General features: G+C 41.4%; 1 protein-coding gene across 1 annotated transcript in view; it reads left to right on the top strand.

Annotated features, from left to right (window-relative positions):
* PGM5 (phosphoglucomutase 5) overlaps window positions 1–25,376 on the top strand; it is a 64,130-nt gene that overhangs the window by 10,433 nt on the left and 28,321 nt on the right. The window contains exons 2-6 of the mRNA XM_066616499.1: window positions 2,094–2,256; window positions 3,376–3,522; window positions 5,641–5,766; window positions 7,531–7,721; window positions 9,203–9,357. Coding sequence (XP_066472596.1) covers window positions 2,094–2,256; window positions 3,376–3,522; window positions 5,641–5,766; window positions 7,531–7,721; window positions 9,203–9,357 — 782 coding nt within the window. The remainder of the gene's footprint in view (window positions 1–2,093; window positions 2,257–3,375; window positions 3,523–5,640; window positions 5,767–7,530; window positions 7,722–9,202; window positions 9,358–25,376) is intronic.

The following is a 25,376-nucleotide window of genomic DNA, read 5'->3' as shown; positions in this document are numbered from 1 at the left end:
ACTGTGTATGCACGTCTCATTCTTCAATAATCTTCGAATAATGTTCAAGTAGCTGTCTCTTTCAGGCAGCAGAAATACAGTATTTCACATGCCTCTGCTGGCATGTTGCTATATAATACCACAGAAATAGTATTTACTATTATAAATGGTGTATTTGATTCTATAGTTATTTTTATATTAAGCTAAAATAATAGTTGAACAAGGCTGTGAAATTATAGCCCTGTACATGGTCTTTCACTTAATGCCAGATAGATTGAGTCAATGGTTAATTACAGCACTGTGCATCCGTGGCCATATCTAGCCCCTCCCCTTGGGGTCCCGCATGGGGTCAGCGGGACATCCATGAGACTTACTCTGACTCCTGAAGGACGACCAGGAGCATTGACTGGCTTAGCAAAGTCAATTTATTCGGGTGAGATTTTTAACACTCATCGGGACTCACTCATGCTGTTACAGCACTGGGACCCCAGTCATCAGGACAGTCTCCCTGGTACATATAGAGTCCATACAGATCCACCCAGTTGGGGTAAGTAAGAGTCTCAAAGCCATGTTACCTAGTGCCTCGGGTGTCTGGTCAACTGGAGCTGTGGTGTTGTCATAATGGGCACCCCTGGGGTGGTTGCTGGGGTTTCAATGCCATGCATAGGCAGGGAGGTTGTCCCTCTTGTTCCTGGGCCCTGTCCCCTTTTGGTTCTTCCAGTGAGTAGGGTACCCACTGGACTCCCTCACTCCTGCTCTGAGAGTCCAGCAAGTAGAAGGCAGGAGGCCTGCCCAAGCAGTCCCAGCCTCTCCTCCAGGAGCTCAAGCCCCAGGAAGTGCCTCCTCCCTCTCTGGCTGCTGGGCTCCTTATGAATACCGCAGCTAGGCCCCCTGGCTCCACCCCTTCTGGCCATGTGATCTGCTTCAGATCCCCACGGTTTCCATGCCCTCCTCTCAGGGTGACCGTTTGCCTGGGAGCTGGATCCAGGCTGTACTTATCCCCTACTCCAAGGAGTCCCTTACTCCCAAGGAGCTCCTGTGTTGCTGTGGCCAGTCCTGGGTGACAGGCACCCTGAAAATTTGTCAGGTTGTAAAAACTGGGCAGTGCTTCCTGTATTTGAACCTTCCCAGCCTTGATCACACTGCTCTTGGCAAGCATAACCTAGCAGGCCAAAGTGTTCTGAAATGCACTGTACTCTTGGCCTTTATTTTTAACACAGAAATCTGACTCTGGAAAGGCTACAGGTCCTAGCAATCAGTCATCTCTTTGATCCAACTGAAAGGCCACTGAGAAAGGCAGTTGCTGTCTGTCCTCTCATGCCAATTAAAGAGCTAAACTTACAGTTGAATCCACGTTTCAGATTCTTGTATCTTCATTGGGACTTGTTGATTTCCCTGAGCACTACCTGTATGTAGGCCTTTGTGCAAGTGAAAAAGTGGGGCTTCATCATGGCTTTCAGCTGGTGATAGGTGGCCAGTATGACCTCAACATGTTTGAGTGCATATGGCTCTCAGTTCATGCACAGGATCAGTTTTTTATAAACTTGAGTAGAGTTGCTTCATTGACCAGGACAGCTGACACTACATTTCTCTCAACTATAACAGACTTTTAGTTAATGCCTGTGCATTTTAAAGAGCTATGTAAGCAATGAAATAATTCTGAAATGCCTACTTTTTAAAAATGTACAAATGAATGCAGGCTATTAGGTATATGAAAACTAATTTACTATTTTTGTAAGATTAATTTTATTTTTAGTAGATTGTCATCTAAGAAACAGTTGAAATCTGTGGATATTTCATAATACATGCAGTGCAACATGGATAAAAACATGCATTCAGGTGGGTATCTATATGTGCATTAAATGCCCATGGATAAAGCCCATGTCTGCATGTAGATCAGCATGATAGATCTTAAGTCATTGCCCATCTTGTCTAATGGGTTTAATTTTGCACTGTAGCATAAATATTAGTTTTATAGGTCTTGAATGTCCAACAATATAATTGCATATGGAATCCAAATATCTTTTCAGTTTAACTCTTTTGTGAATTTGCATCACTCAACAAATTCCTTTTCAATCATGTTTGATCTTGTTTCTTTTGTCTGGCTCATCTAGATTGGAAGATTGGTTATTGGTCAGAATGGCATCTTATCCACCCCTGCTGTATCATGTGTTATCCGAAAAATCAAAGCAACTGGTGGTATTATTCTGACAGCTAGTCACAGTCCTGGGGGGCCTGGAGGAGAATTTGGAGTTAAGTTTAACGTTGCTAATGGAGGTATGTATTTTTTATAGCCTATCATACTATTATAAATTCAGAACTGCTTAAAAAAAGCAGATTAAAGGAAAAGCAGTTCAGGTATAAGATGGACTTTTTTGTTTTAAGACTTTGAGAAGATGTTTATTTTTGTAAACATTGTAAGATTTTAATTTTTTTTTAAGTATTTTTGGATAGTTCCTTTCTGTTGGGTTATTTCCCAGAGAAATCAGCAGCTGTTCAGTGGATTTGGAGACTATGCTTGTTTCTTTTTATATTTAGTGTGTTTGGCACATACCAGGGAACTTAGTATTATGGAGGTTTGTGTGTGTGTGTGTGTGTGTGTGTGTCTTTTGGATATCCATAAAGAGTGCTACTTTGCTGCATATGGTAGTGTGGAAACCTCACAGAAAATTGTAGGAAATTTGAGCTCTGATCTAGGTATAGATGGAGGTAATTTGTCACAACTGTAGTTCTGGATATGCATCTACAACCTCATGTGCATCAAAGGGCGCCTCTCACTAGTTCCAGACTGCTTAGATGAGCATAGTAATATTGATGGTGATGTGCATCCATATTGATAAGACATACAGAAAGCTGTATATACATATATGTCTCTCTTTCCTGCTGGCTTGGAGCATTAGTTTTTGGTCTTAAGTTCCTTAGCATAGACTTGTGTTTTCTATTTACAACAAATTACTTCTCTGTATGTGACTATGGTATACATTGTAGGAATATAAGCTGACTTTTCTTTGAACCATTTTCTAGTGTATCTAGAAGAACTGACTTCATCGTCACTGTTTTTCAGTGGTAGAATTTAGTTGCATGTATTAAGAAACCAACTATTATTCTGGGTAAATAATCCAATCTCAAAAGATTTAATTTGCCTTCTCAGGTAACCTGAGGGTAGTGTCACAGTAAGGGAGATTCTACTAGGGAGTATTTCAGAGGCCACAAAACTTAGGCTATATTTTCACATACAGCCACTATATGTTTATATTATTTAAAGTCCGCATTTTATTTCACCATATGTCAAATCTATGTTTTTGTCAGGAAGGAAGATGTGTTATTGACTCCAGTGGTTTTTCTGGGCTTGCTCAAATTAAAGATGCTTTGATTATTTGTATATATATCTTCCAGGACCAGCTCCAGATGCTGTTTCTGATAAAATCTACCAGATCAGCAAAACCCTTGAAGAATATGCCATTTGTCCTGACCTGAGAATTGACTTATCTCGGCTAGGAAGACAAGAATTTGATCTGGAGAACAAATTCAAACCTTTTCGTGGTACTGTATTCTCTTACTTAGTCGGTTTACAAGTTGTTAAACAAGACGGACAACCCAATCAATCCCTTGCCCTGTTATAGCATGCAGCCACATCAACGGAGCAAGTGCTGCATGCTGTGGTGGTGGTGGGGTGATCAGGCATCCTGCAGGAGACATTTTTTACTTATCTCCTGGTAGGCTGGCTGATCATCTGTGGGTCTTCTTGGACCTTTGCCATTAGTTTTGCTGGCACAAGTCCAAGAAGAGCTAGGGGACGTATTAGGTTGCAAAACAGGGGATAGAATCCTATGAACTCACTGTCACCAAATTCACCCACTTCTGCCCTTGGCATGCCCCTGGTTCCTCCTCTTTCCCACCTAGATACTCTCTATGCCTCCCCCCAACCAAGTCTACCTGTCCCTTCACCAGTGTGCCTGCTGTGGTTGCCATCCAGGGACTACAGGGGCATCAAATGGCCTGAAATTGGCACAATCAGTGCACTCTCATAAGACCTTTTATGCCAGTGGTATGCTAATCTTGCTGTTGTAAAAGGCAAATAGGATTGGACTGTTAATAAAAGAGATAGATGGCTGGCTGGTTGATGTGTTCATGTTCCAGGCTTGATGAAAATTATATTGTCATAGTATAAATATCATCCAGCTATTAAGTTCTTGCATTTTCAGAGTTGGAACCTTGTCTTCAGAAAAAGTGTGTGTTTTTAATCCATAATCAGTTGGTGGAATTCAGCTAGTTACCGACTCTTCAATTTAAAATATTCAGGCTAAAATCCAGTGCAGATGCCTAATTTGCTTTGTAATCCTGTATTATTTCCTTAGGCCACATTAGCCTTTAAGTTTCTGAATTTTATTTTGTCAGTATTTTAGTGTTTAGCTTTAGCTTGTTGAGTTTTAAGCTTTAGTATTACAGTTCTTGTTCTTTGTTTTATTGAGTTGTATATCATAAAGGGTTTTATTGTTACAGTCAGTTCTCATAATCTGCAAGGTTTAGGTTCCTGGAAACCCTAGCGCAGTGTTTCTCAGACTGTGGGTTGGGACCCACTAGGTCAGGGCTTTTCAAACTGGGGCATCATGACGCCCCAGCCTGTGAGCTCTGGCCTCTGCCCCCTTAAGGGATGGGGGCAGCCTGGATGCAGGGAGGAGGCAGTGGTGCGATCCTGGGGAGCACTTACAGTGGCTCAAACTCTCCATGCGAGTTTGAAAACCACTGCACTAGGTGGTTCATGAAACAGTTTCAGGCGGGTCCCAATTTATTTCAGTGTTTTACCTTTAATTTATTAGACTTAATACTTCCATGGTCTGTGACTGCATATGGGATAATGTTACAGATCTGTACTTTTAACAGGCTACTATGTAGATGTTTATAACAATGATAGTCAATGGGACTTACTCCTGGTAAGTGTGGGTAGGATTACAGCCTAGGATTGTTAAAAATTTCCCTGCATGATGATATCACTTCCAGTCATGACATCACTTCTGGTGGGTCCTGACAGATTCTCATTCTAAAAAGTGGGTCCTGGTGCTAAAAGTGTGAGAACCACTGCCTACTGCTCTGTTTCACCCCTCCCCCCTTTACAAAGGGGCCCAAAAGAAACTTTGTACCCCCTGATAAAATTCCTCTCAGTGGCCCTGGCTCTACTACATTAAGCACTGGATACTTTGTTGAAAAAACCCAAGCAGCAATAGCTTGTACTTGTGCTGTTAGTACATATTGTATATATCTTGTTTAATTCCAATATAGGTGCTAAAATGTTTGTATTCTACCCAGGAAAAAGTGCTTAGAAAGATTCAACTATGTTTCGGCCAAAATTAAGCACAGTTTTAAGCCCCAATTGCTTACAGTTAGAGAGATTTCAGCATGTGCTGAAACTGTTCCACTGTAATCACTGGGACATTATATTCCTTCTCAGACATTATCCTTGGTTGTTTCTAGAATTTCTGAGAATCTGACAGTAGTAGGCATCTAACAGCACCAGAAAATAATGTGAGTGTACTTGCGGTCATCTGGTTGTTTTGATGAAGACTTTGGGTCACTAAATGTCTGACATGAAATTGATTTGCAGTGTTGTCCAGGATGCAGTTTATTGACTGATTAGACATTTCTCTGACCTTGTTTGCACAGTTGAGATAATAGACTCTGTGGAAGTCTACCTCAATCTTCTGCGGACTATTTTTGACTTCAGTGAGATCAGAGGCTTGCTTACAGGGCCAAATCAACTTAAGATCAGGATTGATGCCATGAATGGAGGTAAAGAGACCAACTTTTTATGGGACATGTTAAATACCAATACAATAAAAATCAACTGTTTTAAAATATGGACATGGTGCTTAGAGATTTATGCACAAAGTATTCAGCATTTTGAAATAAAGTGTTAATGTGTGCTTACTGTACATTAGTGTGAGATTAGGCAAGTAATGCGTGCAACAAACTTTTGGTAGATCAGTGCTGGTATCCCCATCCCACAGATAGAGAGGGAGGCTGAAAATGAGAGAGACTGGTGTACACAAGACCTCCTACCGCTGTATTTCTCAACATTTGTCCTGCGCACTACCACTTCACATGGTCCACATATTCAAAGTGCCACCAGAAGTAACTGGCAATGACATCATCATCAATTACTTCTGGGATGGGTGGCCAGATGCCACATGATCAACACCAGTAAGAGGCTCAGGGTGAATTGGAGGGCTTTTTCAAGTGCAGAATAGCAAGCTTTGGAGCTCTGCCTGCCGCATTGACTCTCCTACCACTGTTTGTTGTATTGCGTTCTTGGTCTTGCTGCTGGGCAACAGGTACCCGAGGTCCTACAGGTATCACCAGGCACCGCCTCAAGTACCACTGATGGAACCCATACAACTAGTTGAGAAACGCTGTCCTAGTGAGTTCATGTTGGGGGCAAGACTTGACTGAGGTGAACATAAAGATCTTGTGTGGGATACTTATTTAGTGGGCAGGTGAGGGATTTTATCAGGGATGTCAAACATAAGGCCCACAGGCCAAATGTGGCCCCTGGAAGCCATTTCTCTGGCCCCCCATTATAATTGGGTTCTCCTAGCATAACTGGACTTTCTCTTATCCTGAAAATATTAACAAGGTTTGCATATTTTCTTTTCTGTCATTTGCAGTTAATGAGTTTCTAAGTGAGAACAGATTGCTTATTTCTGGCCATCATCTGCATAATGATGTCACTTCCTGCTTAATGATGCCGCTTCTGGCTCTCAGCAGGCACTATGAATGCAAACTTTGGCCCCGTGTAGGAAATGAGTTTGACACCCCTGAATTTGGCCCTGATAAAAAAACCCATAACAGTACTTATTGCTTGAAAGAACCCTTTAAGAATTCTTGCAACTTTATTCTGTGCATATAATTTATGTCTGTTATTGTATATATTGGACTGTAGCACTCTGAGGGATGAGCAATTCTTAAAATAATGGGTGCCTCTAAAAATAAATAGTGTCTAGTAGCCTTAAGTCCATCTGTAACCTCCTTCTGGTGAGTGTTAATACAAACTCACTGATGGAGTTTTCTTATGGGACTGGACCACCTCTAGACTGTGTGTCATGGATTACATATTTAAAAGTGTTGCTGTTTCAGAAGCGATCCAGATGCAGGATGATTCTGAAATACAGGTATATTTAATCGTGGAATTTCCCCCACCCCCAAAATGCATCTGTATCATAGGCTTCTCTGTACAGAGCAAAGCAAATGGCTCCTTGTGAAAGGATCTACATTGGATGCTATTGATTGGCTCCTATAGGTTGAACTACGTAGGCATATCCACAATTGTGGACTCCTATTTGTACAGATGCTTTCTGAGTCTTTAATTTTGTGGAAATTTGTGCTTTTGGTACTGAACAGTATTTGATAATCTGTAATGGTGGCCATGATCCTCTGTTTAATATGGTGTGGTTCCATTTCTGTAATATTAATAGTATCAATTATGGTGAACATGAATTTAAAGATATAGTTTCTGTGTGCAATGTCTTGAAATGGAAGAACAAATTTATCTTGCAGTGATGGGTCCCTATGTCAGGAGAATCCTGTGTGAGGAATTAGGAGCTCCTGCAAATTCTGCAGTTAACTGTGTCCCTTTGGAAGATTTTGGTGGCCAGTATCCTGACCCAAACCTGACATATGCAACTTCTTTGCTGGAGGCGATGAAAGGAGGAGAGTATGGATTTGGAGCTGCTTTTGATGCTGATGGAGTAAGTATTGGTGGTTAAATAGTTGTTTTTATTGGTTTATGACATTCAGGAGGAGGCTTTTAATATCCAGCTTACATTTAAAGTTGGAAGAAATTGAGTGTCTCATGTTTGTGTCCTTGAAAAATCATCTTGCCATTCATGACTGGCTCGGTTTTTTTCAGTTTATTCATTATTGGGGCTGCTGTTTTTTAAAGATTCATAGGGTGTCATTTGATTGCTTGTACAGAGCCAGCCTTGGAGCTCTGGAGCTAACACACGAAAACTATGAACCTCTTGATATTATAAGGCTGCAAACCTAAACAAGCTTACCTGGGAGTAAGACCCATAGATTCAATTGAATCTTATTTCTGAATAGATATGGCTAGGATTGCTCTCTGTGAATGAGGTCTCCTTCACACGAGATATTTCCTAGACAGATGTTGCTTCCGTGTTGTTTACATGAGGAAACTCATACAAAAGTCATTATACATGATAAACACACTGAGATAGGGAATGCGAGTCATGGTGTGGGTCAGGCGAACAAGCACTTTAGGCAAATAAACCTAACTCTTAAAGTCTCAGCATAAGTCATTTTCTCCATGTCGTGTTTTTCATAGCTGTTGCCTATATGATTTCAAAGATCTACAATCATGAAGACTAGAAGCTTTTAAAAAAAAAATCCAAGAAGAAAAAAATTAAGACTAAAATCTTATACAAATGGTATTTCCTCCTGAAAAGAAAATGACTTGGGAAGCTAAGGGCAAATGGAGACATTATTGGGACATGCGCACATTTAACTGTTGTTGCAGTTTAAAATGTTACACTGTTGTTTTATTGTGGAGTATATGAATCTTTAAAATCTATGTTGAATCTCCATTTTAGGAAACCTAGTACCAAAGCTACAGCTTGTATTGCTGGTTAAATTAATCCTTTTCCCTGCACCACACAAATACTTACCAGCAAGCTAGCTTCAGTTCCTTCCCTTGTTTTGTAGATATGCAGGGAAACGATTCTGGCCTGTCAGCTTATGTCCTGGGATTCTTTCATCTGTTTAGTTCAGAGATCACATTTACCAGTAATGTCTCTATCTGCCAAGATAGGTTGTGGGAGAGAGAGAGAGAGAGAGAGAGAGAGAGAGAGAGAGAGAGAGAGAGAGAGAGAGAGAGAGAGCATAAGGCTTTAGAATGCAAAAACAATTCTAAATAATGTTTTCTTTTGATTTAAGACTTTTCCCAAATCTATTCAAGCCAGTTATAATTTTTCTTGGATTGAACCTAATCAGTGAAAAGGTTATTTTGTACAGGAAAACCCATACATGTATCTTCATTCAGTGAGATAGACTGGAGCCAGGGAACAATCATCAGCCCTCTTTTTGCTGGATTGTTTAGGGAGCAGGTTGGGGAGAGACCAGCTGGGAGATTGTGTATTTTGCAGTGGTGTTGAAGATTGGCTACATTTGTCTTTTTTCCTGCTCTCACTGTATGCTGTGTTTTCCCTTCCAGGACCGCTACATGATCCTAGGTCAAAATGGATTTTTTGTGAACCCTTCTGATTCGCTGGCTATCATCGCTGCCAATCTTCCTTGCATTCCATATTTCTGTCAAACTGCTGTGCGAGGGTTTGGTCGCAGTATGCCTACAAGTACAGCATTGGACAGGTAAGGGAGGCAAGATTCAGTGGTACTAAGAACATAAGAGCCCTGTAGGATCAAGAACCCATCTAGTCCAACTTTCAGTATCTCACAGTGGCCCACCAGATGCCTCAGGCAGCATACAAGACAACAAGATACTAGTATCCTGTTGCATCTGGCATTCAGAGAGAGCCTACTTCTCATGGCTTGTAACCTGTGATAGTCATTTCCTCCATAAATGCGTTCAAACCCCTTTTAAAGACATCGAGGCCAGGTGCCATCATAACATCCTGTTGCAAGAAGTTCCACAGATTAATTACTCACTAGGTAAAGAAAGGTCTTCTTTAGTTTGTTCTGACTCTCTCACCACTCATTTTATTGGATGTCCCCTGGTTCTGGTGTTGTGTTAGGGAAAAGAACTTTCCTTTATCCACTCCACGCATAATTTTAGATGTCTCAGTTTTGTCCCCCCTTACATACCTTTTTTCTAGGCTGAAGAGCCCCAAATGCTGTAGCCTTTCTTCATAAGGGTGTTGCAAGTGGTGTCATTATGGGGGTACAGGACACATTCAGTGACACTATTGGGGAGGGGTGGCACCAAAAGGCCTTGTTGGTCCATTCTTCTCTTCCGGCTGCTGCTCCCACGAGGGGTCCCACACATTTCCGCTTCCTTGTACCACCTCTTCCCACCTCCATCTGAATGGGCTCATGTGGACTGAGAGCTGGACTGGGGCTGCCTTGCTGTGTCTGTGCTCTGCTAGGCCTCAGCGCATGCAGCAGCCTCTCTCAGCAGCTGGTTAGGAAGTGCATGCTTCTGGTGCCACCGGGCCCTTGCGTGAGCTCCAGCACAATCTCAGGAAGCCCAGAGCCAAATGGGGCCTCAATCAGCACCCCCAGAAGAGCCATCTGGCAGCTACAGGAGTGTAAGGCCTGATGACATGCATTCCTGTAGCTGTTGGCCTGCTCTTCCATGTCTGCCGCCGCACCATGTAGCTGTTTTTTGAAAGCTAATGGAAGAGATTTTTCCATTAAACATGGTGGTCATGGGAGGAGGGATCACGGTGGGAACTGTGGCGGGGGAAGAGCTAAAGCCCTCCATCATGGTTTGTGCAATTTTAGGCCCCCTCTGGTACATTATTTAGGAAAAAAAGTGCCTTGTTGCATATTTTCAGTGATATGTGCTTTGGCCCTTGGAAGACAAAAGGAAACAAGACAATCTGAGCCATTGCAACAACAGCAAGTAGTCAGTTAAAATAATTCAGGTTAGCTATCTGGCAAGCCAAATGCCTGTCATTTTAGAGCCTGAATGTTACCTTAAAGAGAAGACCCTTTTCCATGTTCCTCTCCAACTTTACCCTGAATTACCATTAGGAATTTACCATTAGGAATTGTAAGGAGGACTCTCTGAGTTTATGTGAGGGGGTAGGCAGGTTCCTGTGAAAGGAAACAGACCTTTGTAAGTGAGGAGGATTCTTAATGGTGGTAATCTCATGCCTGCAGTTGTGATGGTTTCAAATAAGTCTTTCCAAGTTGTTTATAAGTACTGTGGCTTAAGGCATTTCTACCCAACGTTGCATATACGCAACAGGATCAAATGTGTACACCTGTGGGCTGGGCAGAAATGGGTGAAACTTGCATGCTATTTTTGAGTATGTTCGCGTTGGTCTCTGAGAATGTTCTGTTGCTAAAACTGACAATATTTACTGTTGCTAAAGTAGAACTTTTCCTGCAGTGTGAGATTCTGTTTCTTCAGTTGTGGTTAGGTTATTAAAAAGAGATCTACGGTGCATCTGATGCATAGTGGCAACTGGATGTGGGTGTGAAAGGTGATGCTTATCTACCCCAAACAGGAAGTAGGTGCTCGTAGACATGAAATAGATATCATGGAATGTTTTCATCTGTTGACTTGAGAAGAACTGCCCCAAGTAGATTTAAAAATCTAGCTTCTCTGGTTGGAGCAGAGCATGATTCACAATGGTGTGCATTGGACTGAGCAAGTGTGTTCGTCACCAGCTTGTTCTATACAAAAGAAACGTCCCTTAGGCTTTCTTATCTGTAACAGCTTTGCTGTGAATTCTGAAGATACCATTTTTTAGTCAGTCCATTGTGCGAGCAGTTCCTCTCATGGAAATATTGCCGCTTTGGTTCATCAAAAGGGCAACCAGTAAGCACTTCACCGCGTTTCAACACATTCAGTGTTATCTGGTCATACAAGCCAAGCGGTTGTGCGTGCCAAATTAGACAACAATATTGCAGTCTGGGTTTGAAGTAAACGTTTTATGTTCAAGTGTGTACTAGAGTTGAATGAAGAATGCTTGCTTAAGGAAGTCCTTGCATATAAATCAATTCCAAATTTTACCGTATCAGTTTGTGGTGTTTATAAAAACCTGTTTGTTTCAAGAAGGAAAGTGCCTTGTACTCACCTGATTTGATTGAGGAGCATTTCTTGTTGAAGATATGTTGGAAGAGCAACATTGTTCTTGGATATTATGCCTTGGAATGTTTTCCATTTTTCTCATTTCTAATCTTCTATCGGAGTATGTTTCCTGGCCATTTAGTTAAGAGTGCTAATGAAGTGTGAGTTAGACACGTCTCTCAAGAAGACAAGCCTGGCTCCTTTTTACTGCCTTCAGTGCTGGCTATTGGGTGACTTGGTGCCTCATGTAACATTTACTTAGATATCTGAGTGGATAAGCCAACTGTACTTTTGGCGGCCTGTCCACAATCTCATTATCGCAGCTTGTAATGACGAGTACATTCCTTCACGCCATGGTCGCAACAGTCCATATTTCTTATGCGTACAGGATTTTCTTTTCTTCTTCAGGAGATTGCTTTTCAGCCAGGCATATAATGGCCGTGCTATTTCAGCCAAGAACTCTCCATAGATAGCAGCTGCAAATGAATAACCTGTCAGGAATATTTGGAAGCTGCTCTTGGATACTGGAACAGGCAATGCTTCATAGATTGCTTCTTAACACTGATCCTCATTTTAATTCAAAGCAGTCACAATGGATCTGCTGAATATTGGATATCCCAAATTTTCTCAGCGGTGTTTAGACTCCACCAGACTGCTATTTCTTGATGGGGATGTTTTCCTTATATTTTTCCCCCCATAAAGATCTTTGAATTGAATATCTGAATGGGGCTCACTTTTAAGGATAATAGATTCTTGTCTCAGAAAACTGACAGTTGTTGAGAGTGAGATTTTTTTTTTCTGGTTAAAACACATACGGTAAGAGACTAGTCTGTGATCTTTTTTTTTCCTGTGTTTACCATGCATCCAGAGAAGAAAACTGATGAAATTAAAACTCTTCCTAGCATATACTAGTAAAGTTACCACCATTACAGATGATATGCATTGATTATAGAAAATAATTTCTACAGGAGTTAAAACTAGTAATTAAAAAAAATACTGGTAATTTGAAAACTTCTGGCTGTATGCCTGAGACTGTTTTCTTACAGGTGTATATGAAAACCTTTGTATTGTGAAAGCACTTCCTGATATACCACAATAATAACCACTGCTAATACTATCTGCCGTTCTTGTTCACGGGAATGTTTCTAAGAGGAGTAAAATACCATACCACTAGTGTTAAAATGCTGTGCGTAAGAGGCCATTCTCTTGCTAAATAAGGAGATGTTTTCCCTTTTTTTTATCTGGTTTTGGCAAATAAGATATTTGAAAACTCCTTTTTCTCTGCTTTTGTATTGTATGCTAGTGCTAGATTCTTCTTCCAGTTAATTCATAATCTCTCCCTCCCAAAAATGTTTCAAAGAGAAACTCTCACCTTCTTGTTTTCCTAAATTCCTGCAGTGGCCTTTGCCTGTTTGGAGTAGGCATAAACAAAGAGATGCAGAGGAATTGATTTAAGAGGAAGAGATCTTGCCTCTGCTAGTCTAGTCAGTTTCACCTTAAAAGACTAGGCAATCATAGCCATCTCAGCATACAACAGCTACTGAAAATGGGTCAAATCTCTCCTAGCACAGGGAGTTGCCTCTGTGCTATAAAATACAAGGGATTTGTCTATATTGTCCTGAACCAGGTTCAGTATCCTTCAAAAGCTTGCTGTATGTTGAGTGAATGTAAAATATGTTGGAAATGATATACAGTCAATCCTCTGTATATCAAATTCACCGCTTGCAAATTTGCATATCCGCAAGGGGCTGTATGACCACCTACCTCACATGACCGCTTCCTCTCTATCTGCGATCTGATTTGCTCTGCTGTCTTCTGGAGGTCACTGCTGCCTTCCTGAATGCAGTAGACACGTTCAAAAAGGTGCCTGGAATTTGCACAAAGCTCTTTGAAATGTCTTCCCACATGCATTTCAAATTGTTTACCTAACTTTTTATAACTGGTCTCCATTTATTCTCATGGCAAACCTTTCCTGCTTTGATACATTTAAAAGGTCATCTCTCTTAGAGTTGGTGTGTGTTGTCTGTTGAATGCCATTTGCAAAACAGTGGGAACTGTTTTTTCTCTGTTAGTAGATTTTCGCATTGCTCCAAGAGCAAGCAAGGTTTTGCACAGGGCAAAACTTTTGCATGGGGCAAAAGTTTGCTCTCTTAGCAAACTTTTGGTTTCTCTTTTTGAAGTGGCTGTGTGTTGTCTACTGAATGCCATTTGTAACAAAATAAGAACTGTTTGTGCTCTCTCTGGGCTTCCAGGATAAAGCCCAAGAAGAACTCTTCAAGCTCTTGAATGTCATTTACATACTGTATATTTTATATTTGTATAATGTTGTTAGGAAACAATAATAATTAATTTTCTAGAGTTGGGAATTGTTCCAGAAAGAGAGCCCATGTGGTATACTGTATGTTGCCCTTGATATCACTCAGCCCATACACTTCAATGTAAGATTCAGGTTCATAGTGTGTATGGTGAAGAGGGTCCCCTGGAACCGAATTCCATTTTTCCATAGGCTTAATGTTTCGGTATTCGCTAATTTGGTATCTGCTAGTTTTTCCAGGAACCTAACCGTAGCAGATAACAAGAGCTGACTGTAAGTTGAGCCATAGTCACCACCCCATTGTTGTCCCTGGCAGTGATAGGTTAAACAAAAGTTTTATTTTCAGAGAAAAATGAACATGCTTTAAGTTGGTTGGCCCAAATGGAACAGAATAATCTTAAACAGAACAACTCGTGTCTTGTACACTCATTTTCCTCTTCCTGTACTTTCCCTAGAACCCTGCAAAGTCAGGCAACACAATTGCAGTTGATGTACAGTGCAAATGTGTGCAATTTCACACAATAGGAAGTGAATAGGGAGCTATGAGCCAAGTGCTTTTGTTATTGAAAAGCTGCTGCCAAATCACAAGTCTTTGTTTGAAATGCTCGAATTTTCTAGTTCTTTCCCTACATCAACATACGTATATTTCTGATTTGTAGAAGCATGTGCATGATTCTCAGATTGGACAGTTGCTTAGAAAAGCTTTTGCATAGTTTTTCGACAAACACAGGGATGTAAGCTCTTTCTCTGGAAATATCACTTTTGAAAGATTGGACGGTTTTCTGAAAATCATGCATTCGTATCTTCTGGCACTGAAATTCCCACTGACGGATAAATGGAAATTAGCCCCATGTACACTGGAGTTCTTTGGAGGGAGGATGTAAACATGACAAATGCAACGCATAAGACCTGCATTCAATAGCCATGGATATATAATATATCAGTGGATATCATGGATATATGATATAATCTGTTATATTATATCAATATATCAGATGTGATATATTATATTGTAGGTTTATTTATTTATTTCTGTATTTATACACTGCCTTTTTCATCCTCAGATTTCTCTTTAGATATAAAGGTGGTTTACATAGACAGGCTTCTCCTAGACCCAATAACAGTCTTTACAATGTAGTATTATATACAGATGTGCGCCGCTTAACAACCTTCAACTTAATAACGGACCGCATGTATGACGGTGGTCAAAGCACAACAAAGAGGCTCTTAATGAGGCAATCAGGTTTCCTGTAGCCTGCAGCAGAGTGTCTGTTTACACAACAAAGAGGCTCTTAATACAAAGAAGAGGCAATCAGTCTCCAGTAGCCTTCGCAGCCAGTACTAGTGGTCCCGTTAGGGAGAAGGGCGGGATAAAAATAAAGTTTTATTATTTATTATTATTATTACTAGTGTGTGGCAGGATTTTCTGTTTACACAAAAAGGCACTAGTTTGGGCTGAATGTTTGCTTAACAACCTAATCGCATAACAGAGATTGGAGAACATATTCCCATCATTAAGTGGTGGACACCCATATATAGAATTCCTCCTTCTCCAGTTGTTTCCTTCAGGATGAAGTTCTTTCTTAGCTGCACAAGACATGCCTTAAGCTTCCACTGATAGCCACACAAATCATGCCAAGAGCCAGAGACTATAGTTTTTATTGCTCTTGTCACTGACATTCTCAGCATTCCAGTGTTCCAGTCCATCCTCTTGCTATAGCAGCAATTCCTCACTCTCACTGAGGGTCATATCAGCTTTATCAGTGTTTTCTGGTCCTCTACCAGGCATGAAATCAGGCTACTTCTGCTTAGCTTCAGCCAGTCTTCATGCATCTCAACCTCTGGACCACCCCTTCTGCCCTATATCTTACAAATGCATTGTAAAAAATGAACAACAAATGTGCAAAATAACTGCCATTATGGCTGAAAAGAATCACCTGAATGGGAAAAGCCTAAAACAACCTTTCTCGAAGGTGTTGGTGACTTGGTGTTGTCTTAAAATTAAGCAGGTTGAACATTCACCAAGAAGCAACACTCCGCTTTTTTCCATATGCTACTATTTAAGAGAGATTCCATCCACAGGCTTGACAGATTTAGACTTGGAAACTACTATGAGTCTGAGGATGGAGTTGTCATTGGATATGAAAGTGGCAAGTACTGAGCAGACACTATCCAGTACGACAGCATGAATTGACCCAGCTCTCTAACAGTTTCTCCCTTTCTTAGTTGTGACTGCTCTTTTCCCCATTTTCTGCTCTACTGCCATGATTTGCTGTTAGTGATGAGCTCTGTACCAGCTTTCAGACAGTGCCAAGCTATTTGTGTAATCATGTATTGCAGACACGTCATTTGAATAGAATAAGCCAGTGGTTCTCAAACTAAGCTGTGTCTGCCCAGGGAGCAGCAGAAACCAGCTGGGGAGCTGCAGTATCCTTGGAAAAAACTTGCCATCCTATAAAATACTGTATATAGGATTGTAGCCTTAATGGGGAGCCATAGCCAATGGCCCAGTAGGTGAAGGGAGCCACCAATCGTCAAAGTTTGGGAACCACTGGATTAAGCCTTGAATATCTGTTTCTGTTCATACATGATGCTTTCTGTTTGTGATGCTTATAATAATAGCTCTAGGAAGCTTTTAAGTATAATGTAACTGAGAATTCTCCATTGAATGATTAGACTTGGAAAACTCACAGTAGATTTAGATAAGAGTTGTCGTATCCTTAATTTTCTTCAAAAGGCCATTTCTTCACACCAGTAAAGCTTTTTCCCTCTGGTACAAAATTGAAAGTTTCCAAATTATCATTATTTATACAGACCTGTCCAGCTTGGCACTGAATGTTTTCTTCCTCCATTATGCGATAGTGTTTTGGTCTAGGTATGATGAAGCATTTTAGTGAAACAGATTATTCTCCCTGATTTTCCCCTGTATCTCCAAAAAGGTTAAGAGGTCACTATGCAGAGCAAAACAGGACTGGACTTTTAGATACTTGAACTTTGAATCTGAAGATATTTGTACTGACTTTGGACTTATAACATAGACTTATCAGTGATATATTCGCAGCACTGACAGGTGGACACCAAAAATTAATGCCTTTTTGTCCAGCTAAATTTGCTTGTAGTAAGTGATCGTGTGATTTCCAAGGAGTTTTAAGATGATTTATCTGTCCTGGAGAGGCTTTTTTCATTATACACACAGAAAGAGAAGAATGTACATCAAGAAGGCCAAAAGGGAAAAAACTTTCTTTAATGTACAGGAGACAGTCCTGCTGCCAAGGCTGGGAAAGGAACACCCTAGCAGTGTTCCTCCTGAGTACAACCTCCTGAGGGCTCCCAAAATTAGGGGCCTCTTTTTACCATGAAATTAAACAGCTCTGTTGTAGTCAAGGAATTAGGTGATTCTTCATGTTTGTTATCTAGCAGGGCCTCTCATCTCCCAAGTGCTGGAACTGTTAACTACAAGGTGCAATGCAGCCTCCAGGAAGTTATTGAGAGGTGCCTCGATATGAACCATTTGAAACTCTGGCAGAAACAACTGACCCTGATTGTGCTTGCACTAATGAGCTCTGGAGAACTTCCTCTGATAAGGCACAAGTTACCTAAAAGGTTAAAGATTTTGCAAGCTCTCTGTGGAATAGATGCATCTCATTGAGCACATGATTAAGCAATCTTGTGGAGCATGGGCTGACATGAAGGATATGCTTCATATGCAGGGTATACTCAAGGTGGGAGTTGTATCTTCCGATAGTAAGTAGTGCTGCCACATCTTCCTAATTACTGGCAGAGAGAAGCATCCGATTTTTACATTGACTTTACGAGTCAGTTCACTGTCCAAACATTTGATGCATATTCTGTATCAATTTTCCTTAAGCCATCTTGGGGAAGCCCACTACTTAAACATGGTGGACTCAGCAAAGGCATACAGGTGGAATGCTCTGTGCTCTGAAGAAAGAGAGGAAATGGCCTCATAGTCTAGGGACCCTTTCTACTTTGTGATGATGCCTTTGCTCTGCGTTGGGCAACAGCACCTTTCCAGTGGGTTATTTGACAGTCCTTGCCAGAACATACCATGGTGTATGGTATGCTGCCATATCATGGTGCATCCCACATTGTACTCATCTATAGACAATTCTGGAAACAATGCTTTGGCTGTTTCTGGCAGATCTTGATTGTCTTCCAGACAGTGAGATTGTATATCTACTCCACAAAAGAGCCAGACAGAGCTTACTAAACTAAGGGCACAATCCTAAGCAGGTCTACTCAGAAGTAAGTCCTATTGTGTTCAATTGGATTTCCTCCCAGGAATGTGAGGTTAGGATTGCAACCTAAAACAACAGGTTGAATTACTAGTTGCTGCATTATGCAACCCTTCTTCTCTTTTTAAGACTGTGCATGGTCCAAGAATCCTATGCATTCCTGCTTGTACCCCCACCCCTGCTGGAAAGGATTGGTTCCAGGTAGTGGTGTTACTGAGAGTGGAAGTTAGGAAGCTCTTGTATTTTCCTAAATAATTAATCTGAAATCCCAAAGGGTTCATGTCACAGTCTCTGGGGCACATGCCAAAATCTCAACACAGACGGGTATTTATTTTGAATTTGAAACAAACGTACTGTACCATCGCATATTCAGGTAAGTTTAGGTGTGGAAGCTTTGCAAGGTGGAAATTGGGGGAAATATCAGACATGCACCACTGGCTCAGTGGGGGTGCAAAGAGCAGTCTGACAATTCAGGAAGCACTTTTTGAAAAGATAGCTATGAAAGTTTAGGTGCAGATGCACACCTTTTGGCCCCTAGCCACAGAGTTTTTTTTTGTATTAGGTAGAATGTATATTGTTACTGTGTCCTACTTTTCATTTTTTTTATAAGAAAGGTGGAACATTTTATATGAGTTTGCTCAAACCTTTGGAACTACTGTACTTTTCATTTTTATACCATTTAAATCTTAAATACACAGGAGCATTCCAACCTGTCACTGAGAGGGAGGAGACACTTGGCACAGCAGTAACATTCCATTACTTCTACATTACTACGTAAACATTCCATTATTTCAGGCTCCATTGAAGGAAAGGAAGTTTCAAATGTTCCAAGGAACAAAGTTAACGAAAATGGCGTAGGCTCAAATCCTAACCAACTTTCCACCTCTGACATAGCTGTGCCAGTGGGGCATGTGCTGCATCCTGCAGTTGGGTTGCAGTCGCAGAGGCCTCCTAAAGGTAAAGGAATGTTTGTTTCCTTACCTTGAAGCTTCACTGCCCTTACCTCAGTGCTGGAAAGTTGGTTAGGATTGCGCCCATAGTTTAAAGAACATAGGGCACAATCCTATGCATGTCTGCTCAGTGGTAAGTTCCATTGCATTCAATAGGGCTTACCCCAGGAAAGTGTGCATAGGATTGTAGCCATAGCTTAGCAAGCAAGGAGTATTCCAGGATGTCTAGGTCCAAGTTAGATGTGATAGTGGCAGTTCCATGTGTGTTGACATGGATCTACCCCAATCCTTCAAAACTTATCTCTGCGCAATCTTAATTTAAAAGCAAAAGATGTATACAGGTGATAGATAAATTCACGCCTTCTAGTTTACCTGCAGCCCATCTCTCCAGCTGTTTTTTTTCCCAGCCAAGGCCCCTTCCAGTGTCAGAGTTATTGCTTGGGGCAAAAGCTCCTGGAGACAGGGGCTGTGGTAAGCTGCATAGGGGTAATGAGTTCTACATGTCCATTCATGCACTTTTTTTACTTTCAAAACCAATCTGCCACCCCCATTGTCTGCATCATGGGGCAGTTCTGTGTTTAAACATGTGCAACTGCTATTGTCACATATAGATTGACCTTTAATTCTCTCCTCTAATCCAGGCACTAATAACCAAAAGATGAATGGTTTATTCCATTTTTCTGCCAACAGAAAAAACAACCTTTCAGAACTCTGTCAGCAGTTGGTTACATTTTATAGGAAACCTATTAGAGAGAACAAAAAGAGACAAAGAAAATCAGCTGCTCTCCCCTAGAGTTACACTTCACTTAGTCAGGTTTCCTTTCAGAATATTATTTTAGTTCAATGACCTAATGGCACAATCCTGTGCATTACTCAAAAGTCCTGTTGTATTCACTGGGGCTGTGCTTGCTGCCCCTGTTGGAGTGCTGAGGTTCCAGTTGGGTGTCTGTCTGTAGAGTCCTCCTGGAGCAGAATACCTGCAACAACAATTCTGAGAAGACAAGTGTTAACAAATTATCCTGCCACACATGTTGTGAGGAACAAGAGCTTGTTTGTCAGAGTGCTCCTTTTATGCACCAATTGTCTCTTCACCAGGCTTCCCATCACCAAAGTTCCCTCTTGGGAGACCAGAGGTCTTGCCCCATGCTGTGCATCTGATAATCTGAGCTCCAGTCTCCCTGGCTTGGCTTTAGTGCTGGGGTGGGTGTGATGTGATTGGTTGCCAAAAATAGTCTGTATGCTGTGCCCCAGGAAATTGGATGGGGCTGTGGGTGACAGCAGGTGCATTTTTCTGCTGTTTTCGTTCCTCAGTTTTCCTTATGGGGTCATTCCTTCCTGTGCCAGCTCTGCCATTGGTGTCGCATTTTTCTGGTTTCTGGGGTGTATTTTTTGTCTGAAAAACACCTGTTTAGCATATGGTATACCTTGACTCCACATCCCGCCCATGTCCTTCCTACTCAGAACTGGCTTCAGACCTCCTGACACCTGAGGCAGCATGCCAAATGATGCCCCCCTTACCAAATGATGTGCCAGCCTCTTTCTCCCAGTCTCCAGTGTTTTAGCTTAGCACTTCCCTCCACATTTCCTTTTCCTTCTGACCCCCTCTTCTGTTTCCAAGCCAGGCAATGGAAGAGGCAGGAGGAGAAGTAGAGGCAAGTAAGTGGACAGAGATGGTGTCCCTAACCAATCTGTTGTCTCGGGCAACTGCTTCAGTTGGCCTCATTTGTGGGATGGCTCTCTCTGTCTTCCAGGCCTCTGAGGCATTCTGGGGCACTCCCTGGCTGCCTTTTGAGTTTGTCTGGACAACTACGAATGTGTGTAACATCAGGGTTTGCTGAATGTATCCCTGTTGTTACATGATGCATACTTGAATATAGTAGTATTCACACATATAGCACTAGAAAGTCTATTGCCCAGTGCATTAGGAATCCATAGGTAAACGTTTTCCTTAGGGAGAAGTGTCAGGACAAGGCAAAGGGATCCACCCTATGTTGCATCAAGTGCTTGCACCCAGCACTAGTCTCCTTGCACTGCTGCTGCCAGTCCTTTGAATTCTGTACAGAATTTTCTCTTTTAAGGCCCTGGATATAGTGGTCCATACAGCCAGTCATTTTGCCTCATTCTGGGGCATAGTACTGAAGCTGGATTTATGTAGCTGAAAGGCAGGTAATGGATGCATTAATGTCATTGGGCAGAGTTTTCACAAATTAGCATGTGGCTTGGCTACCCAGAACCATTTGTTCTACAGATACCTGTCATGTGGCGGGCCTAGATTAGATTACCTTTTCAGCTCCTTTCAGCTTGATGATTTTTTCCCCCTTTCTAGTGTTTTTAGAAGCCACTTGGCACTTTTATCTCTATGAAATGTCCTGGTTATCTGTTCTTACCATTCCACTGCTTTTCTGTTCATAAATTAAGGACGTGGAAGTAACAGCTGTAACACTTGACCATATATGGGAGATTGGCAGTTGTTTGGTTCTCCTCTTGGTATATACACTTGATGCCTTTTAAGGGAACATAGTGCATGCAGAGTGAAAATATCCAGAAGCCAAACATCTATTTCATAGAACTGCTTTTGTTACAGTGTTAATAGGGTCAGAAGAGAAGTACAGGCCCCAGCGTGCAGCACTTAGAATGGAGAGGGAAAATAATACAGCGAATAACCTTCTTCAGAAATTTTAAGTAAGATTTTCAGAGGAAAATGTTGCTTGAAAACTTGGCTGCATTGCTTCATATTTTGCATTGCTCATATCTGCTTCAGGGTATGATAGAGGAGATTTTTGAGAGAAGTGGTGTGGGTTTATGATGATCTTGTGCCTTGAAAGATTTCACTGGATGTAGTAGATGAAGGGCCCAATCTTATTCAAATTTCCAGCACCAATGCAGCCCCAAGGTAAGGGAACAAATGTTCCCTCACCACAGGATTCAGTGCATGCCCTGTTGGCACAGCTGCATCATTGCTGGAAAGTTGGATAGAATTGGACTAGAATTTATAGGAGAATAAACCTCACTGACTTTGGTGGGACTCTTGAGAAAACATGCATTGGGGATCTGGCAGCACAAGTCGCTTGATACCTCAGTTAGCCACATGCCTTTCCACATCAGCCATGTTCCACACTGATATCACTGATGTGTTTTTTGTCTTACAGACAATATGGAACAGAGTAAGAGAGTATGGAACAGCTTATGTTTGCTTGCATCCTCCATGTTTTAAAGCCCTCCTGACCATGGATAAGGCTGTTGTATTCATGTGGGTCTAAATAAATTTGTGCATAGAAAACTGACAAACATGGGGAGAAAAACAGATTTTAAAAAGTGAAACAGTTCAGTTTTTTACCCAAATCGTTTAAATTTTATTTTAGTATTGTAGAAATTGATACAGTATTCTTCTACAGGATATTAAATTGTTTTGTCTACTATAAGAGGGTGTCAATATTGGTATAGGTAGTAGTGATGTTGCCGTTTTGAATTTTAAAAAGCCAGATTATTTAGTTGTTCAGTCTCTTCTTTAGGTTATATTGGAATGTTGAAATTTAATACCCTGTTGCTATGCAAGGAAGAACACATGAATGTATGGATGCCCATTCAAGAGGGAAAACAGGCACTGACTGGGATCTAAAAAGCTGTTTAATTCTTGCGAGAGATTAACACAAAACTGACAACACAAGACTCTACTGCCATATGACAAACTGTAATTCCACTATTTCCAAAACAGTTCACCATGTAGCGGCTGCTGTCCAAGAAACAGTCTCAAATTCCCCATAGGTCTCAGACTGAATTTTGCAACTAGTTCTGAATACTTACTTTAATAGCAATTGTTTTCAAAAGCTTTTCGCTTTTCAGGTTTTATTCAGTGGGCCTGGTAACATCTTTAGTTATAAGGGAAGCAACACTGTGCAGAGACATTGGCTCATTCCATTATCTCTATATAATGCTGGCCTTAAAGAACAGTGTTCTTCCATTGTGGAAGATTACTGTTTGACTAGCACACAACTTGATAAATCCCCAGGGTCTCCGCCCTGAGATCTTTGGAGGAAGGGTGGTATAAAAATGTGAAAAAATAAAGAGTAAATCAAACCCTTTAGTTCCATTCAACATGTAGTGTTGAAACTCATGCTGTGCTGCAAATTCTTGTGTGAGAGTCTGTGCACATAAGCAGCATAAACTTTTAAAGCAGCATTGTGCTGAAGAAAGAAGTAGGGAAGATGAGTTTTCCTCTTATGCAAGTACTGTATCACAGTACCTAATGATTCTGGGTCTGTAGTAAATGGCACTGTTTAGATTTAGAAACTTTTTCAGTCATGCCTTTTGTAGTAGTATAGCAATCTAGAAAGTATTTAGATTCAGGCATTGGCCTGGTAGAAAAAAAACATAGCCGTATCAGCTCACCCATTCTTATGTTTTAAATTGGGTTTGATTTACCCCTGCTTGGCACAACAGAAAAGCAATTAAAATGTGGCATGGTATACCTGCACCATTTTTGCATCTAATTGTGAATCCCACTCTGTTTTCCCTTCTCAGTTCTGTAACTGTTAACAGGAGGACACTGAGCAGGAATGGATTGCTTAGCAAATCATGCAACTTGGGTGTACCTTGCTGTGTTTGTCAGCATAAAGTTGCAGAAAGTCAGGCATGTACAAGTATAGATGCAGTTTAAGATGAAATTTTAAGACACTGAGAAATTCCTAGTGGTTCAACTCTTTCCAGATTCATTTATCTCATGAAATGCCATAATGCTTATGAAGGCTTTCCAATGGTTGACTATCTCCTTGTCCTGGCTGTGTTACTATCCTATTTTCTCTTGATATTCACAAGTATTTGTTTTTACCCTCCTATGCCCAGCCTCCCAATTAAGCTCTAACTGCAGTTTAATTATAATTGTATTTCTCTTGCTTACCAACTTGTAAACTTTGCTCCCTAATTCAACCTTCATCCCTATATTGTGCTTGGTTTAGTGCCTTAAATAATTTAGTTTAGTTCTTTAAACTGCCTCTTGAAATATCATGGAGAATGAAACCAAGTTAATACAACTACAATGGTTGAATTTAGAATAGATCTTTTAGCCTTATTTTCCAGATTTTATTTCTAACCAGAAGGGTTAGCACTGGCATCGCTAGAGGGGTGTGTGGGGTGAGGGCCGCGCCGGGGGGGTGACGTGCCCTGGGGGAGGATGCGCTAACTTCACGGCTTCAGGGGCTACCCCATCATGCCATACACCGTTGGATGCAGAATGTCCAGTGGAGTGCAATGCAAAAAACCGAATTGAAATAGCTCCTTTCCTTCAAACATTACGGCCGAAAAACCAGAAGGAAAAAATGAATGGATCCCTATGGAAAGTGAAAGTGAGCCATATCATGTAAGTAGGTGAACTTGCCTTGGTGCATCGGAAAGGGCAGGCAGAGCGGAATCCAATGACACCAGAATGGTCCTGATCCAATGAATGCAGCCCCCAAAAACACAAAAGGGAGAAGGAGGTCCCTGCCTCTCTCCCAGCTGCGTCTATTGAACGGGAAACGAAGCCACGTGGTCACGTTTACTCATGAGTAGGCGAACTTGCCATAGTCCATGGGGAAAAGGCAGGCTGAGAGGACTCCAAGGATGTCAGAATGGTCCTGATCCAATGAATGCAGCCCCCAAAAACACAAAAGGGAGAAGGAGGTCCCTGCCTCCCTCCCAGCTGCAGTCTATTGAGCCCTATGGAAAGCAAGCAGCCTCACGGCACGTTTACTCATGAGTAGGCAGACACGCCTTGGCTGTTGTTCAGGCCAGGCAAAGGGGAATGTGAGGACATCAGAAGGATCTGATGGTGCTGGAGCCCAAATGCTCCAGAAGGCAGCCTCCCCCCCCCCCCCCCACTAAGAAGGACAAAAAAGAGGCTTGAACTGGTAAGGGGAATGTTTTCTATTTTGCACTTGTAAAGCCAAGTGGGTCTTTATCTTGAAGTGCCTGAAATAGAATAACTTTAAACTGGGCACTGGGGAGGGTTGGAAATCTCACTGATTTTTATTTTTTTTGGGGGGGGGGGGGGTTATTGTAGGCAGGCTACAGAGTAAGCCCCATTGACCATTATGAGACTAACTTCAGAGTAGATTCACTTGGTGAAACAGGACTGG

Source organism: Tiliqua scincoides, chromosome 2 (assembly GCF_035046505.1).
Source record: "Tiliqua scincoides isolate rTilSci1 chromosome 2, rTilSci1.hap2, whole genome shotgun sequence".
NCBI classification, from domain to species: Eukaryota; Metazoa; Chordata; class Lepidosauria; order Squamata; family Scincidae; genus Tiliqua; species Tiliqua scincoides.
The sequence above is the reverse complement of the archived record's forward strand: the minus strand, read 5'-3'. Positions and strand labels throughout refer to the sequence as shown.